The 19,302-nt window shown below is 44.4% G+C and overlaps 1 protein-coding gene across 2 annotated transcripts in view; it reads right to left on the bottom strand.

The window, feature by feature from the left end:
• The window catches only part of adarb2 (adenosine deaminase RNA specific B2 (inactive)), a 173,266-nt gene extending 158,250 nt beyond the window's left edge, over positions 1-15,016 (bottom strand). For both annotated transcript variants that reach the window (XM_037079924.1, XM_037079926.1), the window contains exon 1: positions 13,688-15,016. In XM_037079924.1, the coding sequence (XP_036935819.1) occupies positions 13,688-13,790 (103 nt within the window). In that variant the 5' untranslated portion in view covers positions 13,791-15,016. The remainder of the gene's footprint in view (positions 1-13,687) is intronic.
• Positions 15,017-19,302: the final 4,286 nt, after the last annotated feature.

Genomic DNA, 19,302 nt, shown 5'->3' with positions numbered 1-19,302 from the left:
GCGCCCGCTTGCTGCTATTTAGATAGCCCTGAAGTCACAGCTATGACAAACTACCCACACAGAGAGAGCCAGGGCTGAGCCTTGTTTATACTGTCTGCCCATTCAGCACCAGTCCAGCGCTGTACAAACTCCAACTGTGCCACAGGGAGCTAGTACAAACTCAGGGTCAACTATGAACAGATATCTGTCTCAGCGAGGACAAACTTAAGAGTTTCACGGAGGGTACAGCACACAGAGCGCTTAACATATTCCTGCAGTACACAGCTGTGTTCTTGATAAAGATGACGGGAATCAAAATGATATACACAGTCTCACGAGCAGCTCAGACTGAAACAAAATGTGTGAACTTCATTAAATTCTTTCACCTTGCTGAGGTCTGCATTCACTGTGGTTTCAACAGTCTCATCTCACCAACTGTTTAGCATAGATACACAGTATAGTCAGGGTTAAAATGCCTCTCATACAGTATTTATCGTGGCGCTCAAAGAGGCTCCAGAAACACAGTCTATATGTAAAATTATTGAAATCAACATTACGTAACTTAAAATAGCAGCTTCAAAATCTTTTCAAAGTTACAGCGGCTCGCAATAGGGTGGACGGTATTCTCCTCTCAGCCACTCTGGGGGGGTCTGGTTTTCAGTTTTCTGGGACAGACCTGGTACCAGAACCAGAGCAGGCTCAGCAGCCTCTACAGATATCACAACAGAGACCGGGGAGGATGCAGGTAGAAGTCAACTTGTAAGTTATTTATCGTAATACAACCCATTTTGACAGTGGTTTAGCTGGAAGCATGTTATAACCAGGTGTTATTGTCTGTGGTTCACGTTGCGTTAGCTTGGCGTGCCGTTGCTGTTCTGGGTTGTGCGCATCGCTTGTTCAATCTCCAGCTTCCAAATGGCAGAAAATGCTGTTACTACGAACAAAACTCGGCACATAAAAGCAACGTAATGTCTTGACGACTAATGTCTTGTAGTTTGCATGTAACCTTACATTGTTGTTGACAAATTGTTACACAAACCTGGGAAACACTAAACATTTGAAAAAAATCCTGAAATACAGCAAAAAAAATTTTTCCTTGTGGTTGAGGTCGAAAAGTTGTTGTGTAGATTGCAGCAAAATGCGATGCAGTGCAACAGAAGCAGGCACAGCGCCCAAATAACTCCATTTCATTCCACTTGATATTAAGCTACATCGAGCAGCACAGATGCATTGAGTGCTGCCATTATCGAAAGCATTACCTTGTAACTAAATTGTTAAAGTGGCCAGATTTATCGTTGAGGTGATTGATCACATCATATGCTTGCGTGCAGTAATTAAAAAGAGCAGGGTAGGGTAGCGTTGCTAACCACCTCTGCATACCAATCTCCCCCACCAGGAGATATGAGTTCTGTGATAAAACTATACAAGATGTTGGACAAAAGAAACACATGACAATCTCACGTGTTCATTTCACAAGCTACCCAACCTGGTGAGTTGTTTAAAGCTGAACAGATGTGCGGTTTCTGCTACACCTCACCTCATCTTCCCAAAACAAACAGCAACTTAAGACCTCTTTGTCTGCCATCTTGGTGTTTCAAGCCTCAGCTGTGGCTGACAGTTGGAGGAAACTCTCCTGGAACAGGTGCCAAGAAGATAATAGCACCTGCAGCCCAGTGAGGTCACCACACTGACCTGCGGGCACTTCTCTATTGTTGTGTCTTTGTTTGCAAGCACAGACCAGACACTGTGTGTGTGTGTGTGTGTGTGTGTGTGTGTGTGTGTGTGTGTGTACACATGCACGTGCCTGCAGCCTTCTCTCTCCATGCTTGATTTCTCTTCCACACAAGTCAGCACACGTACGCAGGCGAGCACTTCTCTCCTTATCCAGCTGATGGTCCTTTCAAATTAAAATGAACCTCCATCACACTAATAGGGGGAGCGGAGAACAAAAGCGCGGGCTCTCTGCAGTCAGCAGGAATAGCAGGAGGATTATCATTGCTATCGTCAGGGCTATTATCATTAAACCCAGTTGCCACTCTCCCCTGCCGCCGCAAACCGTCGGGGCCGCGCCGAGTTTACTGCAGCACGAGTTGGAGTTGAGCTCAGAGCGCCGAGCTGTTGTTCCGCTGGGAGAGCCCTGCTGCGCCGTACGTGTGGAACAGTAGACGGATGATGAGCTCAACTTCAAGATATGTTTCCCTCTGTTTTGTTGACAGTAAATGTTATGCGAAGATGCTAAGACATCCTCCCGATCGCTCTATTTCTGCATCGCCATCAACTGCATCGGACGCCAAGTTAATCTTAAGCTGCACATTAGTTTTTAGTCAGTTAGTAGGTCTGAATAAATGCTGTCTAAGTGTTAAACCTGCAATAACATATTTTTTCTTGCCACTTGGGGGCAGCAGAGACGAGCTGTGAACACAACGCTGACATATTTCCTCCCATAAGTTAATATATACTGAACTTACAAACACATCATCCACTCGGGAGTCACGTTTCTGATCTTTCTGAAGTCATACATTCACTCTCTTTTAGCTCTATCAAGTCATGAAAGGTGCCAAGTGTTAGCATTAGTACTTGGAAGTATTAGTAACACTACCACCTTTTGTGTTTTTAGACACCAATTTTTGCATGTTTGTTTCATTTTTGTACAGTTCAGCTCACATTACCTGCTCATGTCTAAATAATTTCATCAAATTTGTTTACATCCCTAGCAGATATCTGACATTTGAAGCTTTGGGGTTGTCGCGTCTGTCGTCATAAATCAGAGAAATGGAAGACGTGCAGTGCGAACAGAAGCAAAGCCGTTTGAAAGACTCCTCCACACCGAACACTGAAACTGGTATAACTGGAGGCATACCTCTTACTGAGACTTACACAATATACCTTGTGCCTAAATTTGGAATGATGATTACGCAGGTTCATCTGTGCCAGCATTTCAGGGACTCAACCCAGAGACATCCTTCTCTTTGTCCTTTACGCAAGGCAACACTCGTAGCCTCGGGCCCCACGCACCCTTCACCCTTCACCGACAGCATCGGCCCCAAAGCACCACTGTGGGATTGTCAGTACGGGAGGGGTAGGGTGTGGGGGTGTGGGGGTGGATTGGGGATGGAATTCTCCATCATGCCAAAGCCCATCCAAGCAGACCAGTGCCAGAGCACCATGTGTGTACAAACAATTCAACTGAATCCGACTCAATGTATACTCAGGCCTTATCTGGGCGAAGCCAAATACACCCTGAGCTATCAAAGGCTATGGATGAGCAATTGGAACTCTCAGTTTTTCGGCAAATGCAAACACATCTATTACGCTCCACCACTTCAAGCTGTACAAATCAAAATCAGGGCGGCGAGGGAGGAAAAATAAACACCATGCCGTGTGACTGTTAAGAAACTTGGGGAAACAGGATCACGCAGATCAGCCCAGAGGTATATATTAAAAAAAAAAAAAAAAAAAAACTTCAGCTCACCCATCGCCGGCTGGCTGAGTGGCGATACGCACAACATTAGACAGAGTTAATGCAGGCAAAGATTTTTTTTTTTTTTAAAAATACCTTTTAAAGGATTTGCAAGATAAGCCTGTCGGTCTCTCCTAGAAGGAGCCCCTAAAGGATGCTTGAATCGATGGATGAGAGCGGATTTACTGTAGGGCGAAGACGGGGAAAAACTGTTATTTAACGCTGGTGTGTGAACAGAATAATGAAGCAGCCAGGAAGCTCACATGTGTGCGCTCATCATTATCAATGCGCTAATCTGCCATTAAGCAGTTCCATCAGCCACATGGATCTAATGGGCACCGGATGAAACGTTTATTTAACATTTACTACGACTCGTTCTCCATCAGATATTGAGACTGCTCTCAACCCCTCGTACAGGGCGAGGCGAAAATATCACATTCTGTTTACAAGCACAGGAAGTGAGCTCATGACACGGAGCGCTCTGCCACACAAAGATAATGCACCGTTGCCCATAGTGCCTCACACCGATCATACAATGTTTTCATCCTTGAATACATTTCTTCATTACAACCAAACAGATAAGGGCGTGAGTGAGCATCTGCTGAACCACTCCTCCGAACTGTGATAGGCAGGTCACTACTTGGCAAAAACAAGTCAAGTCAAACTTTTTTTCAACATGCCGAACCGCTGGGCAAAGAGATTTTAGTAGGAATGTTTGTAAAGAGTTCGTAGGATTGTGTCTTAATTTTCAGCCCTTCACGAACCAAAAACACGAGATAAAAATGGTAAGAAATGGATGAAACAGTGTTCATCTGCTCCAGTGTGAACTGTAAACGTTAGCGATTTTAGGGCTACTACCTATAGTGGTGAAGTAACACAGCGTTACCTCCAAGACTACAACTCACTACAGTTTTGGGGTCGAGTTAAAAAAAAACATTCATGACTTGTCCATCCCCTGAGTGACATTTATATTTTTCCTGGATTACTGGATTATAATGTATGCTAACATTAGCGGCTCTGTCGTTATCAGATTAAGGAAAGCTTGCACTGGAGCCCATATTCTTATTAGAGCTGGTGTTGTGTTGACCAAATATATCAGTCCTCATCCTAACAGCCCTTTCTGTTGTACAAGTGTGTGAATTTTGGTAGTAGAAGCCAACTCAGGCTACTGTCTTCCAAGGAAAAAAAAAAAAACAAAAAACGAAAACATACTACAGTGCTGCCGGAGGAGCCGCTTCTCCAGCTGCTCAGGATTATATTAATGAGCTAAAAAAAGATATATCAAGGATGGACGGCAGTGATTATGGTGATTGAGTGCCCACTTCAGCCAGTTGTGCCGAGCCACGTCAAGGTTAAGACAAGTTTCTTTGGGGAAGAGACGCGCTGCAGTGCGTCTCCACGAGCACCACTCGGTGAAATGAGCTCGCTCGCAGCCCGTTTAAGGTGTAGGATTCTCCGCGACCTCCGGAGAGAGCCCTCAGGAGGGGCCCCTCTTGTAAAATACTCCATCTTATTAATGGAAATAAATGCTGTCGGCGCCCCACCCCCCTCTCCCCGTCGGCAATAAGACGTGTCTATTCTTGGCCAAAGTCCCCTTCATTAACGTTATCTCAAATAGGCACCCAGTCCGATGGTGAGAGAAGGGACGGCGCGGTTAAGCTGCTTCATCCAATTTCATTATTCTGTATGAGGCGGGGTATCGGTGTTAACTTTGCTGTGTCAGCACAGCGGAAGAGGCAGCTGTGCCGTCATGTGTCTCCGCCATGACATCTGTCGCTGAGGATCAACACTGCAGAGCCTGCCGGACGATCGGATGCTGTCGCGGGGGGTGGGTGTTTACCTGTTTGTAACTTTTAATTCTAAAAGCCGCCCAAATGGCAGCTAAGCGTATTTAACGCCTGACTCTCTGTATTTTCAACCGAGTTTATGAAACAGCAAAGAAAAAAAAAACGCTTCTTAAGCGCACAAGACTCCAACACCCTCCTTAGCTATTTTCTGCTTATGAAATATGTCCCTTTTCACAGTAGCAGCTAGCGTGCTGCGAATACACACGAGCAAGCCGGAGGACAACAATAAGAGTGTGTGTGTGTGTGTGCGCCGCCGAAAACGAGACACAGAGAAGGCGCGTGAGAGTGAGAGAGAGAGAGAGGAAAGCGAAAGAGGAGAGTGGAAAAAGAGAAGAAGAGAGCGCGAAGAGGGACGAAGAAAGTGTGAAACTGCGGACCGTCAAATGATCTGGCCTCTCTCCAGGCATGATGACTCAGGGATGATGGCACAGTTAGAGCTAATTAGGATCATAAACTGGAGAAATGTTTTGCCACCACGATGTGTGGGGCGATTCCACACTATTGGCAGGACTTCAGATTAGATGTGAGAGCTTGTCTGGACAGCATGCTAAAACAGCAAAGAAAGAAGAAAAAAAAAAAAAAGAAAGGAAAAAAAAAAAAATCAGCTGCCTGCAATCAACAAGCTGATTTTCTGAAATGCGCAGATGAAACCTATTCCGGACGATTCCGCTTTTGTTTGGGGCTGTCAGGATGCACAACCAGGCACGGGCCTGGATTTCTGTTCATTTAACTATTTCTGTACTTTGTGGTTTCATTTCGATTTTCACACTCAAATACACAAAAACTAGTCTCGCCTTCACACATAAGGCAATTATCTTTATCTTTGTTTTGCGATTCTCTGACTTCTTTTTGCCCTGAGTTTGGACTCTCGGTCTACGTAAAGCCTGCCGACCTTCTCAGTGGAACCTCTTGCGGCCTGAGAGGAAGCCTGCAGGCACGACTCGGGGTTGAGAGAAGCTCTTCACATTTCCCCTGGACAACAGAAACAACTTCATCTACAGTATGGCTTTATTTGTAGTTCACTTTTTACCAAAAAGAGGCTAGAATTGATCAAAAAAATAAAGGCGATGCATTACTTATCATTAAGTCTCCATCAAGGAAACAGAAGGTGATTTTGAAGTAGGATTAGTGCAGTAACAGTGCAGATTTACATAGCTTTATACATTTTAAGCAGTATTCATCTTTTTTTTTAAATAACTACTAATTAATTGAGCCACTAACAATGTGGGCAGTTATACGATGAGGGACTCCAAGAGGACATTGCTTTTCCCTAAACGTGAACCTGTTCAAAGCAAAATAAATACATATTTTTAATAAATTACTTCAGTCACTTCTCCAATACTGAGCTGCTGGCCAGACTAAACAGACATGTATAGACATCAGCTTGCACTCTATGGAATTGTGATGGCAGTACTTTGACACTTGACAGAGCGAGTTATTAAAGGATTGAACAGAAATATCCGATTAAATCTATAAAAGAAAATAGTTGCAAGTTGTAGCGCTGTTCCAAAATAAGAGCCAGCACCTGGATAAAGAGATCATGAAGCAGTTGAAGTTTCTGCTCCGAAAACATCAGAGACCCTTCATGTTAAAACTGCTGTGATGCGTTCACTGAACACCTGACATGACATGTGCAGCGCCGAGTTATATACTCCCCAGCGCCGTGACTCAAACGGCAGTGAAAGGGCCGCGCCTTGACTCGACTTTGTTCCTCACATCCGGCGCCACCTCAGAATCTCCTGACAGTCGCTACTAGGCAGTCTCGCTCCCTTTCTTTTACGCCGTCAACTCTCTCATGTTGCGTTGTCTAGTGGACTGCAGACTCACAAACACTGACAGCAAGCGATAATGCTGCTGACTTGCTGCGCTACATCTCAGTTTATGAGGACTGACAGTTCGCTGCGAACGGCAGCGCACCAGCTCGTACTGTACAAATAACCCACACAGGGAAAATGAACACACACACACACACAAATCTATTCTAATACACACTCACACACGCATTCAGACAAATTAACACACACCTTCTGATTCAAGCTGCAGCATTGCAGCAGCACATATATTAGCGCTGGTAAACTATATTGCTGTGAAACAGCTCTCAGATGTCTCCCTGAGAGTAGTTACTGTTTCAGAAGCTGTTGTGGACAGACTGATGGCGTGCAACACATGACTAACTCAATTAAATTTTCGGTGTTTTGTCGTCATAGCAACAAGTGCAACAAGTTATTTGCGATGTGAGTAATACGCTTATCTCTCCAACTGTGGGAGTCATCAAACAACAGACTAATTAACTTAAGTGTCACCTTCTGATTTTTTTTTTTTTAAAACTGCATCTGTGCTTTTTTGATTCCTCATGATTCATTTTCTCCCCAAAGGATGTGTGTGTGTGTGTGTGTGTGTGTGTGTGTGTGTGTGTGTGTGTGTGTGTGTGTATGTACGCGTTATTGAGACACTTTGGCACCAAATTTGTTTTCCACGCCTGAACTTTAAGTACAATTTCTCACTGCCGAGCTCCCAAAAAAAAAAAAAGCCAAGAGGGACTATTACGAGATAATTACTAATTATGCTAATGTGCTAAAGTTGTGCTATTCCTTTTCCTTGGTCATTTTATCAGCCGTCCTCGAGAGACTACAGTCAGTAGTAATAACCTTTTTTTTTTCCCTCAGCTAAACGCTCAGTCAGTTTAGAGGACGCCGTGTCCTAAACCGCCGACTCCTGCCGTCGCTACCCTTAATCAGGAAGTGCCTGTAAATTCACAAAGCCATGCATGCGCACACAGAGGAGCGCCGCACCGTTTCCATCGGCACTGACCTTCATTAACCTCATAAATGCCAGCGGTGTTTTTCGTCGCGGCTCTCTAATGCGGTTATCAGCGCAAACACAAACAAATGTGACAGAAGTGTTTCGGGGCTGAAACTAGAGCGGTGCATCTGCGAAACACATCTCCGTTTCCCTCCAACAGCACACAGGCAGAGTGACATTGGGCTGTCCCAACATGGAAACCAGCACTGGTGATCCACAACCAGGAACACAACACACACCCATGCTGTGAATAAACCTACATTTCGACAGTCCTATCTGTGTCTCGCAGCGCTAGGACTGTACTAATGAATGGATGTGCTGAATGTAAATCTAGGCCATGGCAGAGGATGTACTGTACCATTACAGTTGCATGTGTGCAGGTTTGCAAGTACTGTTAAGGTTTTTTTTTTCCTCCACCAAGCACAAGCACAGAAAACACTGATATCACTAAACAGGCTGGATAAAAATACTCTGCAGAATGAATGAACATTTCCATCTGAGCTGCACGTCACAGCTGCACCGCCATGAATGAACAGCAACACAATACCTGGACGATTTACACCACTGTAGCTGGAGTGTGACCATTTTGACTATTTCTCAATGGGATCTCGGTGGAGCATTATCTGTCACTGACCAGATCCTTGACTGCTTTTACATCTCTTATTACTAACACTTACTGATGCCATTGTCACAGCTCTAACAGACACCATGGAGTACCTGTGCTGCAAACAGCAGAGACTGATATTTTTTTTTTTCTTTTTAATTCTGTTCTTGCATAAAACACCTCTGAAGTGCGATTTTATTACAATTTCTCAGACCAAAATAGCGACTTAAAAATTGGATCCGAAGACACACTTTTAAGTTTCAATGCTGATGTAGCAACGTTTGTCAGCCGTGATCGCTTTCATATTTCAACACAAAAACTTCCTCAAACCAAATTATCATTTAAAAGCATTTTTTCTTCGGGGACGACCTTCTGTGATACCATGTGACCACCAATGCCCTCAGCACCATTCTGGCTGAGAACCTTTCCTGCATGTTATTCCTGCTTTTTTCAAACTGACACGTAAAACCCTAAAAATATATCATTCTGCTATTGGGAATTGAAAAAAAAAAAAAAATAATAATAATAATAATAATTGGATTTGTACATTCACAAAAACTGGCAAAGCACAGGGACAGTTTGCCCGACAGAGAGGGAGGTAGAGGTGACAATATGAAAATAACTACTTATTTTCTACAGCACAGTAGTTTTCAAGTACTGCAAACACAACTGTGATTGAGCCACTTTACATTTCATGCTCGTCTTAAGGCCAAAAGAAAAATACTCTGAAAAATAAAATGAATACTCTGATAGAATCATATCTGCCCATCATCAAAAAAAAGTATACTTTATGCAGAAACACACCTGTCAGGTTGAACAAACACAGATTTTTTTTTGATTTGTTAAAATCCTAAAGGAGGTTCTGTGTTCCTCGGCCTCAGCCCTCCATCCTGACCTTTGCCCTCACCTCCATGCAAGCCTGTATCACCATCGTGACCCCTTAAGAGGGAAGTGGATGACACTTCAGTTTCCTCTCACTCTCCTCCCCTCTGTTGTCTGCACGTCAGACAGTCGGAGTGGCCCCCAGAGAGCATCGAGAGGGGCCGGACACCGGTCGTCTCGCCCGCCCCAGCTAATGTCTCCGCTGGTGGCCCCCCCCCCGCCTCTTTAACAAAAGGGGGGAGCCTCGGCTGCGAGAGAAGGCGACGACCCTCGTCCCCGGCCCTGCCCCGCTCACCTCCCCTCTTGCCTTTGCCACAACTTTCATCATCACCCGACAGTCCACACTCGACCCCTCTGCCTGCCGCGCGAGAGAGCATAAACAGTAATTGCTACATAAATTATGTTATGTGTTTTCCACATTTCCCCCTCAGCGCTCTCGATGATGCGCTGATATACTGTACGCCGAGAGTACAGGGTGATAAGTGTGGTTGTAAAAAAAATAATGTCGGTCTATAAATCTCGGCTGTGCTTATTTTTTGTTCGTAAAAAAAAAAAAAACACATTGTGGATAAAAGGCAGGGAATATGTTGTACGTATGAGCAGTTTATGGTCGGAGAGAGGGAAAAAGATTATGCTATGCCGATGATTTACAGGCGGCGGACGTGCGCATCACTGGACTGTCACAAACTTCCGAAAAAGGATTTTATTCGTCACATCCCTGAGGGGGACATCGCCGTAAATCACAGAGGCTGCGATTAATTAAGAGACAGACACCCAGCATTGTTCGTGAATCCCCCTGGGAGCCATGACACTGGTCAAACACTGTGCTTAAAGGGAGGGCCAGCCAACGCAGAGCGAGGCGCGTGCAGGTACGACGCAGGGCTGACAGGAGCGCCGCAACCTGAACAACACGAGGAGGCGGCGGCTGGCCAAGTGCAAGTTGAGCGGCAGGCAGAGAGGGCTTAAAACACAGATGATGAATTTGAGGAAAAAGAAGCGTGCGATTTCCAGGAAACTCCGAGCACAGACGAGAGACGTGAGCAAATGAATCTTTAATCTTTCATCCCCCAAGTTATTTGTTTTGCACTCTCACAGCCGGCCCCAGGAAAAAAAAAAAGAAAGAAAGAAAGAAAGAAAGAAAGAAAGAAAGAAAGAAAGAAAGAAATGAACAATTGCAAAGAGGAGTTTGGTGGGAAAACAATTAAGTTGTAGGGGTAGAATCTGCTTAAGATCTTTTGAGTACACACACACACACACACACAGGTTTTAGCGAGTCCATCTATGAATAATCTGCAGCCCTTTCAAAGGGATTAACACCCAAATGCCAAGCAATAATCCCTCTGTGACTTCTATGCCTCGAGGTCAATAAAAATAATTGTGCGAAATCTCAAGATGATAATCACTTGGCATTTGATGTCGAAGGATAATAATGATAAAAAAAAAAAAAATTTAAAAGAAAGATCAATCTGGCTTTGTGTAATTTGAAGATTCAAGTGAGAAAAAAAAAATCCTTCAATCACAAACAGTGCTCTTATTTTGACAGCTTAAGAAACAAATTCTGGATTTCCGAGAGCTACTGGAATCCATCCACGCCCGACCAAAGAAAAAAAAAAAAAGGGAGAAATACACTGAAAACACAGGAAAGGACGGATCTAACTGAGTGTTCCAGCTGCTGGAGTGCAGTGAGCCCACCTCCTGCAGCTCTGGTGGGAGTCAGCGGCCATCAGCACTTCCCAGAGACACAGTTCATTTACAAGCGGTCCCTGAACTGGCCCCTAATGTCCCGTGTTATCAGAATGAATCAGCAAGCGCTGATAAATTAGCCATTCGGAAACACGCTGCGAAAGGCCTGTCAGCTAATGTGCGGCGCGTTTGTGTGGCACTCATATGCAATGCTTAATGTTGTGGAACCAATTCTGTCGTTTTCCATTATGTAAATACATTTGCCTCAGCACTATATTTTATGTATTGTCTCCCTTGTCTCAATTACTTGGGCTATTAAAAACCAAGAGGTTATGGAAATGAGGTGCAGTTGTCTGTTTGTAGTTTGATGACAAGTGCAAAGTGTTTATGAAAGCTCGTTATGCATTCAATTGCGGTCGGATACGTCAACACGCTCCGAGCGTTCATCCATATTCCACAATGCAACGGGGTGGCACGTCAGTATCTCTGGGACGAAACAAACGCCAGCAGCCGTGTTATCATCTGTTACACGCAGAAATAAATACCAAATAAAATAAATACGTCATTGCCGTTTCATTTAGAGCCTCCCTGCCTGCTTTTTTCTCTCTCTCTCTCTCTCTTCTGGAGGAGGCAGAAAATGTGAAATTGGGAAAGAAAAAAAAAAGCTGATTTCTGGGAGTGTTTGTGGCCTGTGCCTGAGCAAGTACGCGTTTGATGCCTCAGTTTGGGTGACTTAGTGTTAATTAGCCCAAAAAATACCTTAGGAAATAATCAAGGAGGCTAAATCAGGGAGGATCTCTTAAGAGGCAGTTAAGCCCTTTAAGTGTCGGAGCTTTCACTGACATATCGAAACAACTCCTTTCTTAATCTTTTATTTATTTATTTTTCTCTTAAATGTCATTTGCCCATTTTTTATTTTCTGTTTTTTTTTCCCCCCACTGCAAGACAAAATGAAGTTAAAAAACCCCACTGCAACCGCATGATTAATTTCAACAGCGACCAACATTACGAAGTGAAATTGTGAGCATTTTTTTTTTTTGGAACAGACAAAAAACACACAGACACACACACACACACACACAGACAACGTCTCGAAGTGAGGGGTGGTTAGATGGAAATGTGGCAGCAGTCAAAGTGCTGCAAATGTGCTCCTTTTTCCCTCTTTTTGTGTAAATGCATAAATGGCATAAATATGGCTGTCGTTGGCAGAGAAAGTGTAGGTTTGCAGGGCCTGAAAAAAAATAAAAAATAAATAAACAACAAAAACTAAAATAAAAAAACACACACTGGAGGATCTGTTTACCGTGAGCTCTGGTCAGCATCTATCTAGGCCACAGCTACAGAGAAAATGTTGCACTGTTGCTGTGGTGTTTCAGTGGCAGGGAAATCAGCATGCTTTTCCATGTTGATGACAGATTTAATTAGCTTTTGTGCGGTATGTCGAGGGTTTCACACACACACACACACCTTCACGAAGAAACACGTCGACTCGGTGAAAGAAATGTTAACACCACACATGAAACCAGCGGCTTTAACTTTATCTTAAACAACTGAGGACATTTTTTCCTCTCCTTCTCCTCTCCCCTGCTGAAGGCCCAGAAGTGCTTCTCAAACTTTAGAGTTTTTTTTTTTTGTAGTGTTTGGTGAAGCTGAATTTAAGCCCAGCAGAGCGTTGAAGCCCACAACTCTAATGAGGCAAAAATAGTTTATATGCGACAACTGGGAGGAAAAAAGGAAATATAAAATAAACTGAAATGATAAGGACAGACTGCATCCCGGGATGTTGGTATGCTACAGAGCACAGCGGTGACATTCAACCGGGTTTCTTTTGTACACATCGGACAGATTCACTGCAGCGAACGTGTCGTCGGTTTAAATACGAAGCCAAAGGATACAAACCGAAGTTGGTAACCCGATTCAATTGAGGGAGGAGATCTGCTGTTTTTCAGAGTGAGAAGTTAAATGGGGCTCCTGTGGAAACGTCGCCTCCTTTTTCCCCCGCCGATGCATCAAAATAATCAGAGAAACAAAGCGGATTTCCCCAGCGTTCAAACTTGTTTCAAAGCGAAACGACTCGGTTGGTTTTGCCTCCCCGTCCTCGTCGACACGGACAAAAAACGCGGCAGCAACTAAACTTTCAAAGACAATGCGTCATTTCGAGCCGGCGGTACCTCCGAACAGGAACCGTTCCTCCAGGTTCTAGACGTTAAAAATAAGGAAGTGAAGTGAAGCGGCCGCGGCGCGTGCTGAGCACGAGGCGGGTAAAGGCAGCGCGCGGGGGTCGGACCGCTGCCGCTGCTGCTGCTGCCGCGCGCTCTGATGCCCCCGCCAAGGTGCGCACGACCTCTGCTCGCGCTGCAAAGAGGGAGACACGAGGAAAAGGAAGGGGGTAAAAAAAAAAAAAAAAAAAGAAGTGTTGTAAAGTTGTACCTTTTCTCTTCGACCGCCTCCTCCGTCTCCGCTTCAGCTTGCATTTGACCTGGCCGCTCTGAGCCCCCGACGCGCGGCTGCTGTTTCCAAGTACGGATGCCATCAGCGCAGCCTCCGGAGCGCAGCGCAGGAATAACTTGGACTCGGCGGCTCGACTCTCCTTTGTACTTGTCTCGCTTCAGCCTCCGTTGCTCTCTGATAAACGCAGCGTCCTCCGGCTTTGACGTAGACTCGGGACTATATTTTCGGCTCTCCCTCTCTCTCTCTCTCTCTCTCTTTTTCCCCCCTCCTATCCCCCCAAACCAGGGGGAGCGCGTCTTGCTGTTCCTATATCACCTCTGAAAACTCCAGCTCGCCTCCAGCTCGCGGTGAGGACTGTTAGCAGCGCAGCGTGGCAGCTCTCAGCAGCACTGATACCCGGCGCCCCGTCTCCTCTGCTCCTCTCTGACAGTTTCTTCTCTTTTTTTTTCTTTTTCTTTTTTTCTCCGCGCCTCTGCAGAAATTTTTGGCATCAGCCACTTTGGATTCAATCATGCAGGACGCCTATCTATTTGCTGCCGAGCTTTCTAATTAGGGTCCAATCGTGGTTGCCTGGGAGGTGTGACATCACCAGCGACACCAACCAGCGCACACCCCTTTATTCACCCGCTGCTTTTTTAAAATCTTTCCTTACATTTGGACTTCTTCCTCGCACTTTTTTTTTTTTATTTTACTTTTTTTTTTTTTTTTTCCACCACACTGCAGGGTGAGTGTGTTCTCTCTCGCCACCCGCAGGGGCGGGGTCAGGGGTCAGCCCAGTTGGGATTTTGGCTCAAGGGCACCTCAGCAGCAGCAGCAGCATGAGGGACTTGAATATGGTTATCCTCGCTCCATACGCACGATATGCCACCCTGCTGCAAACTCACCACCAACTCCGGGCTATAAGAATACACTGATGTGGTGCTGCGGACACCGAAACACAAATTCTTCACTCCGTCCTCCGTTACACAACTCCTTCTCCTCCTTCTCCTTGTTTGTCCACTGAGATTCGGGATTTTCTTTTTAAATTTTATTGCAGGATTATGGATCAGAAATAAACTCCCTCTCATTCCCGCTTTCTGTTCTAAAGTCACTGACAAGTCCTCAAAGGGAGATTACTCTAAGATGCACAGTGCTCAATGACAGCCCGGTCAGAACAGATGCATCTTTCATTCATTTTTGAGTCAAATTCTGTTCTTCCAGCTCAATTATCACACCAGCCTCCTAATTATAAAAGTCTTCCCTTATTTTGAAAATCCAGTTTGGAAGTTGCAAGTGACCTTCAGCACACTGGGCGCAAACTCCAGTGATGGCGTGTGGCGGCCACAAAAGTTTGAAGATTGTGACATTTTGGCATTTTTGTGTGAAAGTGCAGCGCCGAGGCTTTCAGAATGCATTTGTGGCTTTCCTAGCTCCAGGTTATTGTTTTATTCCCCCAGCCTCTGCTGTGGAAGGTCAGGTGTGGGCTGGGAGGAGGAGGCACCACGGTGCTGCTGGATACATTCAGGGCCAGTGCAGTTAAAAATAAATGCAGATCTGTGAGGGCTTCTTAACAAAAAACCCATCATTTTATTTGTTTTTTTCATGGCTCTATGTCACAATTTGTTTAGAAATGGAGCCTGCGAACATGAACAGACGACCGGCCACAACACATAAGTTCCACGGAGCCCCTTTACGTTTTTTTTTGTTTTGTTTTGTTTTTGCATGTGCAGCTAAAACAAAAAAATACATTTACACTTTTATCTCCTGTAAATGCTGTTATTTTCCCTGTAAAAAATCTCCTTTAACCTCCACCGGCTTTTATCCATTTTAATGTGTAAAAAACAAAACAAAAAGGAAAACAGCGCATTTGCAGGGGAAACCAGATGTCAGATTGAAAAGTCACTTTGAGGCCCTGTTGTCGGGTGAAAACATTTCCTCCCGGCCTGAGGGGCAGAGAGAGAGGGAGAGGAGAGAGAGAGAGAGAGAGAGGGCGTGGGGCCGTCCGCCAGGATGCAGCCTGCCCTCAGGACGCCCACAAATATCCATGTAAATTGCAGTTTAAGAGAAATCAATACAAGTGACAAGTTGCCAATGCCACTATCTGGGGCAGTAATGAAGGTATGCTAGCGGCTGGGGGGGGTTGCGTCTAGAGCGTACATAGATAACAGCAAAACAGGCCGGGTGGGGGCCGAGGTACGGGTCAGAGGAACGTGTATGTGCACACACACTCGCACACATCAAGGTCAGTCGTTTGATAGATGCAAAGTGCAACTTACCTGGATTATCTCCACTGTCACCGATCATATATCTCCATGTGACACGTGCAGTTGTTCTTTACACGGGGGTCGTTTGTTCACAGCTCAAACCATCAGGGGGCCGTACACAGTGCTTTAATTTATGACTCTGTTCTTCAAATAAAAAATCCTGGCTGTGCTTGTAATGGTGTGCTACTTCAGCAATATAAACTCCATGTTTTAGCGTTTGTTAAGAGTAGGGAGGAAAAAAGATTAACACTGTTAAAAATGTATCATATGAATATGATACATTTTGTATCATATAAATATGATACATTTTTGTATCATAACGGAAATAAAAACAACATTTTCGATCCGCTTTCTTGTAGTTCTTTAACTTGAGGTGGCCCTCCCACTAGGTGACAATACACTGTTCTTTTCTCCCAGTGTCCACGGTGACATCTTCAAATAGCTAATACCATCAGACTCAGGAAAAGGGGCCCCATGTACAAAATCTTGAGCTACGCCCCTGCCAACAGTTATCAAAAGGGTGGAAGATTTATTCTCTGTCAGCTGACTAATTGACATCAGTCCAAAGAACGTTAAACTCAAGGTGAACGTTAACATAAAACAAGTGTTATTTCTGCTACTAGGGCTCTCTCAATCACAACAAAAGACATTTGCTGGGTTTGTGTGGAGGGCCTGGTGGAGCGGAGGGCTCAGCTGTTTAGAACCAGCCAGCTCTGGAATCTGGAGAGTTGGGTGCAGAGCCACACCTTGTGGAGGAATAAACACCCATAGTCACATATGACTCTGCTATGATTCTGAGCCGTTTAGAGGTCAGAGACAACATTTTAACATGTTGTATTAAAAAGTGGATTTATCTTCTCTCCTATGTAGTGACCTGACTGCAGCAGCGCTCTGTACTGTATAATGCTGACTGCTATGTTTTAAACACCATTACATCTGGTTCTGTGGGCCGACTTCCTGCCTCATGCGACGTCAACGTTAACTACACGCTCGAAAAAATATCTGCACTCGACTATTCCTGTTAAGCAAACGCACTACAGGTTACGGCATGTGCTCTCTGTTTCTGTTTACTCAGTCAGCCTAACACTTGGCATTAGTCTGATGCCATATCTATGGATTAAAGAGTTTGATTTAAATTGAGATTACAGCAAACACGTGGCAACAACTCCCCTCTCCCCGCTCCCCCCCATCATCAAATCAGACACCTGCAATCTAAGATAAGGAGGCCAATCAGTACGCTGTTCAGTCACATTCATTTTCTGCACTTTTGATTTTGATTTAAGGAAAAAAAAAAAGAAAAGAAATGATGGAATATGGCTGTAGACAAATTAAGAAATAGCTGGTCTACATGCCTCAGTGCTTTTCGTTTGCCAACTTTGATCTTTTTTTTTTTCCCAGCCGTTTTCATCTTTACAATAATTAATATAACACTCTGGGTGTCTCCATGGTAATACACGAATTGCTGTCTAATCAAAATACCAAAATCAACAGTTATGTTTTCTTTACCATGCTTGTCAACACTGAGCAGAGCTTTTTAGCCCCGAGACATCATTTGGGGAGACTGAAAAAGAAAAGCTGTCCTGCCCTTTGAGATGTCTCAGCCTATATTACAACAATTATAGCTTTTTCACCTACATGTTATACATTTTATTAGCTGTTTGGTGCTTTGCAGTGTTTTTGCACACACACACACACACACACACACACACACACACACACACACACACACACACACACACACACACACACACACAATGTCTCATTTTGATTCCAAAACTCCCATCTTCTTGACTTTAAAATGGAAACAACAGTGACAAGGTACACAAAATATTCTCCTTTTAAAATTTGGCATTTGATGCTGCAAACGAATGGACTAAAGGTTGGATTGTTCTGAGAGTGGATTGTGCTGCAGGGGGCTCTTCTGTCTTTTTTTTTTTTTTTTTTTTTGCACAGTTTCAGTACACACCATCAGGCCTGTAGCAAACATGGTCTCTAGTAGCCAGCTACAGTAGCTACAGGAAGGAAAAGTGTTCATTTTCCCCCTAAAGAGTAATCTATATGTTTGTTGCCACAGAAGTTATTTTCCTTTTCACAGAGAAAATCCAGCAGGTCTGTCCATTTGATCTCCCTGAGAAATCTGTGAAATGTCCGACACGCGCTCCTGGAGGCGGAAATACGGCCCCTACACATATACAGGAGGTGTCACTCATCAGGGTTCAAATGCATCTTGGAGAGACTGCTTTTAAGCGAAAACGGGGTGTTAGGTTGTTCTTTAACATTATTGACTAATCGTGACATAAGTAAGCAGCAATTAATTTGAAAGTTAGGGGGGGAAAACATTCCTATGTATGATTTATTAAGGCTTTAAATTGTGACATTAATCCTGCTGAGCCCTACATGAACAAAAGTGTTCTTAACTTGGCAGAAAGAAAGAAGATGTGCTCAGGTATCATTCGTAGGGGGAGAAGCTGATTAAGAAAAATCGCTTTTCAAGGGAGCAAAGTGCCAAAGTTTGACTGGTGGAGGTGCTGGAACTGTAGCTGTTTGTTGGGTTTGCTCAGTGGGTTGCTGACTTTTCAGTCTTTTACTGAAGTCAGTGGCCACCACTTTAACTTACGTGTAGATGGCACCTGCACTCACGGTGATACGACGTGAACACACATAAGAGTTTGTACTTGGATTCCAGCAAGATGCTCCACACAGGTGGCTGGCATTTAAATAAGGGACATACTTCAGGAATCGGGGCTGTCGGGATGGTGCCGCGCTGACAAAAAAAAACAAAACATCAAAACAAGTTTCAAGTGGTGTCAACACGAGGAAAGGAAGAGACATTTGTGCCGAGCTGTTTTTTGCAAATGCGGGTCCAGCTGTGAATACATTCGAACTACATCTAGCGACAAAACAAGATAAACAAATGTTCAGCGGCAGCTTGTTAACCACGTTCCCACTCGCATCTAAACCTTTGTGCTGTCAGTTTCCAGTTTCCAGTTCTTGCAAGGCCCGGCCAGCGGAGTGAAGGCAGGGGGGGGACAGCAAGGGCGTTTGTGACAGGAAACTGACTGCTCAGCTTTTTAAGGTACCTTACTCGGTCTAACCACCGCTGGCAAAGGGCAACTAGAGGCGATATTACAGAGCTGAAATTACACCAGAGAATGCTTTTTTTTTTTTTTTTCTGGGGGTGATGTCAGGAATTCGAGGAAACTATGCCTTAATATACCTGGCAAACATTACCAACACAAAGAAAAAAAAAAACTAATTGCTATTTGCCCACATCTAATTTCAAGGTTGCATTCCCCCACCGCATTCAAACTTTTGAAAGTCACATTGAAGATTTTATTTTTTTACAGCGCG

This window comes from Acanthopagrus latus, chromosome 19 (assembly GCF_904848185.1).
Source record: "Acanthopagrus latus isolate v.2019 chromosome 19, fAcaLat1.1, whole genome shotgun sequence".
Classification (NCBI taxonomy): domain Eukaryota; kingdom Metazoa; phylum Chordata; class Actinopteri; order Spariformes; family Sparidae; genus Acanthopagrus; species Acanthopagrus latus.
The sequence above is the reverse complement of the archived record's forward strand: the minus strand, read 5'-3'. Positions and strand labels throughout refer to the sequence as shown.